The sequence below is a fragment of the Hypomesus transpacificus genome, chromosome 19 (genome assembly GCF_021917145.1).
Source record: "Hypomesus transpacificus isolate Combined female chromosome 19, fHypTra1, whole genome shotgun sequence".
Lineage (NCBI taxonomy): Eukaryota > Metazoa > Chordata > Actinopteri > Osmeriformes > Osmeridae > Hypomesus > Hypomesus transpacificus.
This window is the reverse complement of record NC_061078.1, coordinates 1,052,636-1,064,223: the sequence shown is the minus strand read 5'-3', so window position 1 is coordinate 1,064,223 and position 11,588 is coordinate 1,052,636. Positions and strand designations below refer to the sequence as shown.

The window sequence follows — 11,588 nt, the reverse complement described above, 5'->3', positions numbered from 1 at the left end:
GGTGTAGGGTTATGGTCATGTTTATCTGTTTTGATGTTTTGGGCCAATTAAACATTTGGTATAAATCGATAATTGATATACCATTCTTACCTGTAATCGTAAATATTACTTGACGCCCTGGAGAAGAAGCTGACCTCCCCGATCATCATTGTAAAATGTGCATTCTGTTTCTAACCAAACTTAATGAAAGAGAATCTTCCTGAGAATAACAAGCATTTGGCGCAGGAGACGACATTTATGAAACTGTGAAGGTGACGTCCCACATCTCACATGACCACAATGTAACTTAAGTTAAAAGTCTGTTGTGGTACTGCCCCAGCATGTCTGAAAGAGCATGCACACTAGCGCAGTCTGTTGTGGTACTGCCCCAGCATGTCTGAAAGAGCATGCACACTAACCCAGTCTGTTGTGGTACTGCCCCGCATGTCTGAAAGAGCATGCACACTAAGCCAGTGAGCTAACAGGGGAGCCCTGCTTTCTTCTGGTTTTCTGACACCCCGACTCTGCAGGTTGATACAACTAGATGGTCGTTTAAATAAGTATTAAAGAGTCTGTGGCCTGCATTGCAAGTTAATTTATTCAAATTAATTTAATGACAACAAATGGATCCCTTCTCAAACACCACAACCATCCCAGGGTTGGTAGAAATCATCAGTCTACATCCACCAATACGTCATATTACACCAACCTTCTCCACCCATCAAAAGGATCATGCCATGAAAACACCACGTGTTAAACTAACAGCATCTCATCTGGTGGTGTCAGTGTTCCAGAGCATTCAGGAGTGTTCCAGAGCGTTCAGGAGTGTTCCCTGGTGAGTTCCAGAGCGTTCAGGAGTGTTCCCTGGGGAGTTCCAGAGCGTTCAGGAGTGTTCCCTGGGGAGTTCCAGAGCATTCAGGAGGGTTCCAGAGCATTGAGGATTGTTCCCTGGGGAGTTCCAGAGCATTCAGGAGGGTTCCAGAGCATTGAGGATTGTTCCCTGGGGAGTTCCAGTAGGTTCTGTCTGGATCAGTGGAGCTTCCTCTGGGAGTCAACACCTTCCTCCATCAGCTGCCCTGCATCTGACACACACAAAAATGTGTGTCAATGTGTTAAAGACTGACTATATCATATGCACATGAATAATTATAAAACGTTGTTGTGAATGAAAAATCTGTACACACACACACACTCACTGTGTGTGAGGCTGTGGAGGAAGAAGGGGAGGGCGGGGCTGGAATGCGGTGGGGGGGGAGGGGGTGGGGGGCTCAGCAGGCCACACCCCCACTGCTGCGGTGAGAGGTCAGCGGTCGCGCAGGCAGCTAGTAGCGCCTGGGAAACACAGCTGTTGAAGATCCTGTCCCTGGCCAGGGCCTGCTGGCCCCCCAGCCTGAAGGGGGAGGGGGTGGGAGACACACCCACACTGGAGGAGCACCCTCCCACGCCTCCCTCCTTCTCATCCCCCACCACGACCACAGCCCCGCCCGGAGAGGGCTGGCAGGGCCGGAAGCTTTGGGGGTGGTGGGGGGTCAGGGGGTCCGGGGCGGAGGCCGTGCCCAGGGGAGGTGCTCCGTTTGTGGGGAGGGATCCAGGAGGCTGGGGTCCCAGGATGGATGACTGTCTTTTCTCAGTCTTCATCTTCCTCTTCACACTGGGGGAGGGAGCCAACATAACTAGTGTTTCGTACAGTACATACACACACACACACTGTACAGGGTGCACACACACATACTGTACAGGGTGCGTGCACACACACACACACACACACTGCACAGGGTGCACACACACACACCGTTACCCACGTTGAGGTTCTCTCACGGAGGACTCTCCTGCTCTCCTTCATCAGAATTCTGTAAACAGCAGCAGCACATCACATCTCAGTCAAACTCCACGTACAAATGGTGCATTTAGAAAGTACAGCATGGTGTGTGTGTGTGAGAGAGAGTGAGTGAGTGAGTAAGAGAGAGCATTTACCTGGGCTGCATCCACCCTCGGGGCCAGAGGGGTTTCACCTTCTCCTGCAGGAAGGTCCTCAGGTGCTCCTCCTGGTCTTCCTGGTCTCTCCCTCTCTCCCTCTCATACCTGTCCAGCGCCACCCTCACCACGCTGCACAGACACTCCCTGACACACACGGTCATTCAAAAGGCATGCAATCAATGCTGTATCAGCTTGGCCAGCCTGGCTCCTAATACTTGTCAGATCATTAGCATATATATGATCATTAGCATATATATATATATATATATATATATATATATATGCTAATGATCTGACAACCGAGATATATACAGTGTATATAAATATACACACACACGTCTATGTGTCTGACCTGATCTCTATATTCCACATGAAAGTCTTCCGAGGACCTGCCACTTGTTTACTGTTCCTCTCTCCTTCTCCTTCCCCCTCCCCAGATCCTCCCACCTCCCCCTCTACCATCCTGTGAGAGAGGAGGAGAGAGAGAGGGTGAGAAGTGATGAATAGGAACAGGATCTGGTATGCGGTTGCCAAGGTGACATACTTGAGGACCCTGGCGTGGGCCTGGGCCAGGCAGTCGTCGTGGTAACGGGAGATCTGTTCTGGCATAGTTCTTCCAATGGCTTCGCTCAGACGCTGGATGGGTTCCGCCTGGACACACACACACACACAGGTCCATCATCTTGTGGACACACTCCCTCTTCCTCCCAGAGGTACGTACCTGGGCCTTGAGCAGCTTGTTGGCTCGTTTTAGCAGAGTGTCTCTGCTGCAGGGCAGGAGCGAGGCCAGGTGTGTGTACACCCTGGAGCGTACCTGTACCCCCAGCTCCCTCACCTGCAGCTCCACGCTGCTCACACACACACACACACACACAGGTTAGGAAACGCAAGAGAAACAGGACAGTAATACTTCCATACACAATCACAAAACAGTCAATACAATAATAGAACAACATACTACAATGATGTTATCATACAGAACTACGAAAGTAATACATTGAAATTATTATACAATATAGGCAATACTATGTCAGTGGGATGTGTGTAGTGTCACAGTGCAGCTTACTCTAGAAGGGTGTGTGTAGTGTCATAGTGCAGCTTACTCTAGGAGGGTGTGTGTAGTGTCACAGTGCAGCTTACTCTAGGAGGAGGGTGTGTAGTGTCACAGTGCAGCTTACTCTAGGAGGGTGTGTGTAGTGTCACAGTGCAGCTTACTCTAGGAGGGTGTGTGTAGTGTCACAGTGCAGCTTACTCCAGGAGGAGGGTGTGTAGTGTCACAGTGCAGCTTACTCTAGGAGGGTGTGTGTAGTGTCACAGTGCAGCTTACTCTAGGAGGGTGTGTGTAGTGTCACAGTGCAGCTTACTCTAGGAGGAGGCCGTTGACTTCCGGAGTGAAAAACTTCAGTTTGGACTCTCCTGCTAACACCCTGGCTACCTGAGAACAACCAATCAAAACATCCGTCAATTAACCAATCAAAACATCCGTCAATCAACCAACCAATACATCAATCACTCCAGCCGCCAGATGTTAGGGGATAATGCATCCGTTTAAATAAACCTTCATTAGAATCACTGCTTGTAATTTATGTAGGAAAAAGACAACCCATGCAGTCTAGTGTGACCTAGTGTGACCTAGGGTGACCCAGGGTGACCTAGTGTGACCAGGGTTATCCTGCTGGGTTATCCAGTCTTACCAGGGTCAGGTCAGTAATTCTTCTTTCCAGAGTTGGAGGGAGGCCCTCAGGTAGGGGGGGTAGGGCCTGAGGCAGGGGCAGGGTCTGGGTCTGAGGCAGGGTCTGGGGCAGGGTCTGGGGCAGGGTCTGGGTCTGAGGCAGGGGCTGGGTCTGAGGCAGGGTCTGGGTCTGAGGCAGGGGCTGGGGCAGGGTCTGGGGCAGGGTCTGGGTCTGAGGCAGGGTCTGAGGCAGGGTCTGGGGCAGGGTCTGAGGCAGGGTCTGGGGCAGGGTCTGGGGCAGGGTCTGAGGCAGGGTCTGGGGCAGGGTCTGGGTCTGAGGCAGGGTCTGAGGCAGGGTCTGGGGCAGGGTCTGGGGCAGGGTCTGGGTCTGAGGCAGGGTCTGGGGCAGGGTCTGAGCCAGGGCCTGAGGCAGGGTCTGAGGCAGGGTCTGGGGCAGGGTCTGAGGCAGGGTCTGGGTCTGAGGCAGGGTCTGAGGCAGGGTCTGAGGCAGGGTCTGGGCTGGTATGTGGGTCAGAGCAGACAAAACCTGGTTGTGGTTCTGGACGCCCCAGGTCAGATCCACACAGAGCTCAGGGCTCATTTCCTGTTCTGGTGTGTTCTCTGCCGTGGCATCCAATAAGCTGTTCAGATCCACCAGGAAGTCCACTGTATTGGCCGCCTGCATCAGACTGTTGTCATTGGTTGAGCCAATCAGGTTGAGTAGAGGATCAGCCAATCCAAGGCCTCCGCTACCGGCAGCGTCTACACGGCCCAGGTGCATTGTGGGTAAGTGTCCAACAGATGACCCCTCCCCCAGGGATGACCCCGATCTCTCCTTCCTCTCCTCCTCCTCCCTCTTCAGCCTCTCCCTCTGGAACTTTCGGAGCATGTCGGTGACGCACAGGGGGCCGGTCGGCTTCCTGCTCCTCTTCCCTTTCTCCTCCCCTCCCACAGGAGGAACACTGTAGAGGGAGAGAGAGGGGGGGAGAGAGAGAGAGCGAGAGAGAGCGAGAGCGAGAGCGAGAGCGAGAGAGAGAGAGAGAGAGGGAGGGAGGGAGGGGAGGGAGGGGGAGAGTGTCTTAAGTGAGTCCCTGCTCACCCAGTGTTGGTGTTTATGTGTGTGTGTGCTCACCCAGTGTTGTCCTCCGCTGGAGAATTCATCTGAGAGTTCTCCTCCCTCTTCTTCTTCTTCTTCTGTGGTTTCCCCTCTCTCTGCTGCAGCTTCCTCTTCTGACAGAGCAGCATAAGGATGAGACTCTCCTCCTCCTCCTCCTCCTCCTCCTCCCCCTCCCCCTCCCCCTCCCCCTCCCCCTCCCCCTCCCCCTCCCCCTCCCCCTCCCCCTCTCCTTCCTCCTCCTCCCCCTCTCCTTCCTCCCCCTCCCCCTCCCCCTCCCCCTCCTCTCCTTCCCCCTCCCCCTCTCCTTCCTCCTCCTCCTCCCCCTCCCCCTCCTCCCCCCCCCCCCTCCCCCTCCCCCTCCCCCTCCCCCTCCCCCTCCCCCTCCCCCTCTCCTTCCTCCTCCTCCCCCTCTCCTTCCTCCCCCTCCCCCTCCCCCTCCCCCTCCTCTCCTTCCCCCTCCCCCTCTCCTTCCTCCTCCTCCTCCCCCTCCCCCTCCTCCCCCCCCCCCCCTCCCCCTCCCCCTCCCCCTCCCCCTCTCCTTCCTCCTCCTCCCCCTCTCCTTCCTCCCCCTCCCCTTCCCCCTCCCCCTCTCCTTCCTCCTCCTCCTCCCCCTCCCCCTCCCCCTCCCCCTCCCCCTCCCCCTCCCCCTCCCCCTCCCCCTCTCCTTCCTCCTCCTCCCCCTCTCCTTCCTCCCCCTCCCCCTCCCCCTCCCCCTCCTCTCCTTCCCCCTCCCCCTCTCCTTCCTCCTCCTCCTCCCCCTCCCCCTCCTCCCCCCCCCCCCCTCCCCCTCCCCCTCCCCCTCCCCCTCTCCTTCCTCCTCCTCCCCCTCTCCTTCCTCCCCCTCCCCCTCCCCCTCCCCCTCCTCTCCTTCCCCCTCCCCCTCTCCTTCCTCCTCCTCCTCCCCCTCCCCCTCCTCCCCCCCCCCCCCCTCCCCCTCCCCCCTCCCCCTCCGGAGGGTGTGGCTCACCCTGGGGGATGTGGCCATCATCTGGCCCCTGGCTTGTGTCTCGGTGTCGGACGCCTGGCGGAACTGCAGCATTCCAGAGTTGACGTAGAACCCTCCCAGCTTGGTGGTGAGGGAGCAGGGCACAAACTCGTCATACTGCGGATACACCACCAGGAGGAGACAGAGCCTTCAGTCAGCCAGCAGCAGCACACGTGCAGGCAGAGCATGTGGACACGTCTACAGTGTTACTGTGGTCTATCCATCGCTTCTCTTGTTATTATCCCTTTCATCAGCTGTGATTCGGATGGGGGGGGCAGTTGTGAGTAAACCTAGAAAGGGTGACAGGTCATCGGGGTGACACTCACCGCCTCAGAGTTGTCTATGAAAGAGTCGTCGTCGTCATAGCCGTAACCAATATCAACCAGATCCTGAATCCTGTCTTTCCTCTGTTCTCCTCCTCCCTTCACAGGAGGGGAGAGAGATCGAACAGGCTCTCATGCAGTCTGAATTCATTCTTCTTGGGAGCATTCCCAAAGTTCCATCTACTCACGTATTTTTCCTCAAACCTCCTCGCCATGGCTTCCAGTTCCTGTTTTTCCCGGTCGTCGTCCTCTGGTAAGGACCCCGGTAAAGCCGGCTCCTTCTCTGGAACACACTGGAACACAACATGCGCTGCCCAGTTAGTTTCCCGTTTAAGAAGCTACAGGACATTCGCTGTCAACCGCGCAGTTAGAGGCTCTTTGAAATTTAAATTAGGTTATTTTCAATTCGACCTGTTGATTGGAGAGTTCAGAATACCAGAACTCGGGGCACCTCCGTTCGTCTGATTCAAACAGCGCGAGGACGTAGCGGACGGTTGGTTTGGGTGGCTGACTGTCGGTAGCTCCAACCTCACAGCATGCGCCTGCCGCAGCGGTTAATGCCACCGGTTTGGTCGAAGTCGGTTTAGAGGCAGGTGAAGGGAGAGGGACATTGCCCGATAAGGTAGTTAACTGGATTCTACGTGGTTCGGCCATGGGAACTTGCACATTAGGCCTAACGCTTACCGCAATGCCTGTGACTAGCTATCAGAATGGTTTGTTGTTCTTGGAGTCAGACATCCTAACAAGTTGATTTCGTACAGGTGCGTTACCACCGGTGTGCTTGAATTCTTTAAGCGGGAGCACGCTTGCTTTTCCGGTATTGCGCACTCCTTAACGAGTTTCTCCAATCCTCCTACAAATAACGCTGATTGTAGTCTCTTTCTCTCTCTCTCTCTCTCTCTCTCTCTCTCTCTCTCTCTCTCTCTCTCTCTCTCTCTCTCTCTCTCTCTCTCTCTCTCACTCTCACTCTCACTCTCACTCTCACTCTCACTCTCACTCATTTAAAATATAAGGCTGCTTTAAGATGAAGATGATATATTATCTACCGATCAAACGTAGGCCGAAAGCCTTCCCCTTCAAAACAGAATCGTTTTTGGAACCTCCGGGGGGAAAAAGGTTCCGGACAGACAGAACCATATTAGGGTTCTCATGGTGTTGGAACCCAAGGGTTCAGTTATTATACAACATTCTTCTATATAGAATCGTGTTTTTAAAGTGCAGACAGGGGGGTTAATCTTTCAGTTGTTCACCGTCGGAGCGGCAGTTTAGCGTCTTCCCGCGAGCTCCCCAAAAGATCTAATGGGGACAAGCCTAGAGAAGACACTATTTAAACGTTTATAATTAATTACCCGCCGCTCTTAATTAAACGAACTTGGAGTGCCCGCACGCTCATTAATTCAAACCGTTCTTTCAGTTAATTAGACGGTTTTCCAAGTTTAGCTGCTCCGTTAAACACCATAAAGGCTATATCCATAGACTCATGAGTGTGGGGTGGGGAGGGGAGGGGAGGGGGAGGGGTGGGGGGGTGGGGAGGGGTGGGGAGGGGAGGGGACATGAAGTGCTGTTGTGTGACTGGAAATGAACGAGTCTATAGGCTATACCCTCCAAGACCATCACACACACTATCACTCTCTTTCACTCACTCACTCACTCACACAGACACACAGACACACAGACACACACACTTTCTCCCGTACAAACAAGGTGAAAGAGAGAGTGATGCGAGTGAATGACAGATTAAAAGACTAACACACACGTTTGAAAAATGCATCTGTGATTTAGACACATTGGTAACTTAAAAACCATGTTGAACAAAACGGCCCTTTCTCTTTACAAGCCCAGTCTCTTTATTTCTGCGTAGTTGGTGTCAATTTGATATGTGGTTCTTCTAATTGAACGCACACACACGAGCCAAGGTAAGCCGTTTTGACCGTCATCAGTTTCTATCCACCAGAGCAGCAATAAGTAGCCTAGCTATGACTCGGTAAGACTTGAGACCCGCAGCGGCAGGTACACCGCCCATCACTTAGCCGGGAATCAGTGTTCAAAGCCTGGATACGACGGCGAATCACACCCGCGACAGCCATGATTAACACGACTCCAGGTTTTAATCGGGAGTATTTGCCAAACCAATTTTCAACCCTGCATCCTGACACCCGTGTGTAATTGGACGGCATACGACATGTCTCGTGTGTGTGTGTGTGTGAGAGAGAGAGAGACTTTTAAAGTGAAGGATTAAGTGCCTTTGAAGTCTTTCTTGGCATTAGCTAAAGAATGAGAAGTAAACAAGTTGATGAAGCAAATAGTCCACATGAAGCATATTAGACATTATGATGGAATTGTGGCCTAAACACACACACACACACAATGTTCTGAATCAGACCGGGATGTTTGCAGTTTTCGGGTCTCTCAGTTAGACCAGACTCCTCTCCCTCGTGATCAAAATAAATCAATCAAACTTTCGGATCATCCGGCAGAGATGCTGCACGAGCTGTGCGTGGATTTGTATAATATACTTCCGTGATCGAAAAACTCCTTTCATCCACATCCTCGGTTACGAATTGGTAGGCCTATACTGTGGCAATGCATGCATTGAAAACAACGGCAATGGTTGATAACATCAAAGTATTTCGGCCTGGCACAATTGGTTGTAGGTCTATAAACTCTAAAGAAATAATCATTCGAATAGCATCTGAAATAACTGAAGGTCTATAGGTTACTAAAACTCTGTTGTTTGTCTGTTTGGGATGCGAGGTAGCAGGAATAAGGTGAAGAGCTGCCTGCAGTGGCATCGTCTCGACAAAGGGGGGCGCCTATGATCCACTGGATTCCATGAAGGCCTACAGTCCTTTACCGGGCTTAGACAGGGAGAGTACACACACACATGCACACACGCACGCACACACACGTTTTAACACTTAATTCTAATATGAGCCAAATTATTTCCATAATTCTCAGTCGATAATGTAACAGTGCCACTTCTCCACAACAAACACTACTTCTAAATGGTTCCCGAAGTGCATTAGGAGCCTACTCAGACTGGTGCCCAACGACCCCCCCACCCCCACCACCAGCACCTCTCTCTCTCCCTCTCACACACTCTCTCCATCTCACACACTCTCTCCCTCTCTCACTCTTTCTCTCTCACATACACTTTTATCGCTGTTTCTCTCCCCCTCCTCCCTCTCTATCCTTCTCTCCCCTCACTCTCTAACGGCTTGACATGGCTTTTAAGTGCTTTTTACATTTTATAATGTAATCTGCAATCTGGGCCTTTTTATGAATTCGTTTGAAAAAAAAAAAACGTATAAAAGCTTTGTTTGTTTGTGTGTGTAAGAGAGAATTATCTAACTTCTCGCTTTTATGACATTTACCGTCCTAAATGAACGTTAACGGTTACAACCTTTCTGTTTGCGTGGCCTGTCTGACCTGTCAGCGCTCGAGGTCTCCCTTTCATTTGTAATGAACAATATAGTTTATTCACCCCAATAGGCCAATATTCTTATCAATGGGTTATCAAATATATTTGGCTCTGTGACTTAACCCAGATTTAAACAATGTAAAAACATAAATAGGCATCAAATTAATACTTGTTAGTATTCATATTTGTCCCCTACCCTCACCAACTACCCCCACCCCCCTTCCTATACAGTATATTCAGTCATCACTGTGACTGTTGTCATCTTTAATCGCGTGGAGTGTACCGTCGAATTGTCCACAGTCCTAGTGTCTGACTCAGAACTATCTGGCTCGCGTGTGCCGCACGCCCTGCCACGTTTGGATTGGATTTCCCCGCTTCCACTGAATTGACTTTGACAATTACAATGGCAGGATAATTGCAATCTGTCTCCGTACATCCTGTGTTAACATATCACAAACTCACCCCCGCCGCTGTTCACCCTGCATATGCTCCGGTTTTACATACGCACCCCACTTTGCAATTAGAACCGAATTTCACGGTGTGGGCTTTTAATGCTAATATGGATCTTTTCTTGGCCCACGGGACGCGCGTGACAGCCATGGAGGGGGTGTGTTTGGAGAGAGAGTGAGAGAGAGAGAGAGAGATATATATATATAGAGAGAGAGAGAGAGAGAGAGAGGGCGGACAGAGAAGGGAAAGAGAGAGAGAGAGATTCAATAAAGTGAAGAGGGGATCAGATTGCAGGCCGTCTTTGTTTAACCAGTCTCTCCTCTCAAACGAGTTAATGGGACGGAAGATATTGGCACCCCGCGCAGCCGGCACGAGGCCCACAGAAGCGACGAATTAAAAAGGTGTCAATAAATGTGTGCGAGACAATGAGCTAAAACACATACGGGCCGCGAGCAGGACAAAGGCAGACAGATGGAGAGGATGGAGTGTGTGTGTGTGTGTGTGTGTGTGTGTGTGAGGGGGTCTGGATTGTGACAGAGACCCTAGGATCAGAGCAGGGGGCAATGTTAGGGGGAGTGATTCAAACAGTATGGGAAGGCAGGTCCCCAAGCTGAATCATTTACTCGTTGATTAAGTCGACCGAACAAGAGACAATATTAATTAACTAATTTGGAGAGTATTAAACAACACAACAGCACAGTTTGAAATTCAGGCTTTTTTGCATAAGGCAAAAGGCTGCGCGCGCTCGTTACCGTGTGCACGTTTAGGGCAAATAAGTACAAATTTGATTTCGGTTTTAAGACAAAGAAAAGAGGTATGAAGACTTGGCGACACCCGTGACTGTGCACTTAACGGGACGCGTGGATGAAATGACTCATCCAATCTCTCTCTCCTTGAGAGATTGAGTTTCTATCAGTTCAAGCACAGCCCTCTTCCTGTCTTTCTCTCTCCACACACACACACACACACACACACAGCACATTCATAAGATTGATTGTTAAGGACGATCCAGATGCCCCGAACAAAAAATATTCAAGTTTCATAACCGCCAAATGAGTGCGCGTGCAACACCACGACGAGTCCCCAATCCGCCAGGAGGCGCACTACTCTCGGTGTCCCTATCAGGCCTGCCTTAGTTTTAATTAACGTTTTAAACCAGTTCAAGTTAATTAACGTTAATTAGCCTTGATAACGGCTATAATTGATAAGTAGGCCTTATCTTAATTATCTTGCGTATGACACGTTTTTATTTTCCCGGCTCAGTACGTCGTATAGTTGTCATCTCATCCGTTCACCCCCCACCATCCCTTGAAATATTTACAACTATTGGTTGTTGTGTAAACAAGAGAAGAAAAACAATTAGGGCTAGCGTATTGACGAGAAGAGTGTGAAGTGTCATCTCCACGAGCACCACTAAAGCCGCCACAACCCACACCGGGTCGAAAACTACATTCTCCGGTCTTTACCCGGACACAAATATAGGCCTATATTACATATGTGCCCTTAATTATATAATATACTTGTAAATATCGTTTACATGTTGATGTTAGTTGTAGGCCTACTACTACTTCATCTGAAACCGAATACCCATTGGACAACTGAAACGTATGGATTGAATGCATGGGAGGTTATAGTGAGGTTGGATTAACTTCACCTAAGAGGCC

The 11,588-nt window shown here is 51.1% G+C and overlaps 1 protein-coding gene across 1 annotated transcript; it reads right to left on the bottom strand.

The window, feature by feature from the left end:
• Nucleotides 1–1,008: 1,008 nt before the first annotated feature.
• Nucleotides 1,009–6,707, bottom strand: LOC124481989 (ubinuclein-1-like). The gene is made up of 15 exons (XM_047042310.1): nucleotides 6,465–6,707; nucleotides 6,242–6,346; nucleotides 6,057–6,152; nucleotides 5,713–5,847; nucleotides 4,761–4,858; nucleotides 4,254–4,590; nucleotides 3,651–3,860; nucleotides 3,321–3,391; nucleotides 2,648–2,804; nucleotides 2,501–2,607; nucleotides 2,309–2,419; nucleotides 1,954–2,100; nucleotides 1,782–1,829; nucleotides 1,239–1,630; nucleotides 1,009–1,061 (listed from the first exon to the last, which is right to left on the bottom strand). The coding sequence occupies exons 1-15, from the start codon at nucleotides 6,705–6,707 to the stop codon at nucleotides 1,009–1,011; spliced, it is 2,310 nt and encodes a 769-aa protein (XP_046898266.1).
• Between the last annotated feature and the right edge of the window lie 4,881 nt (nucleotides 6,708–11,588).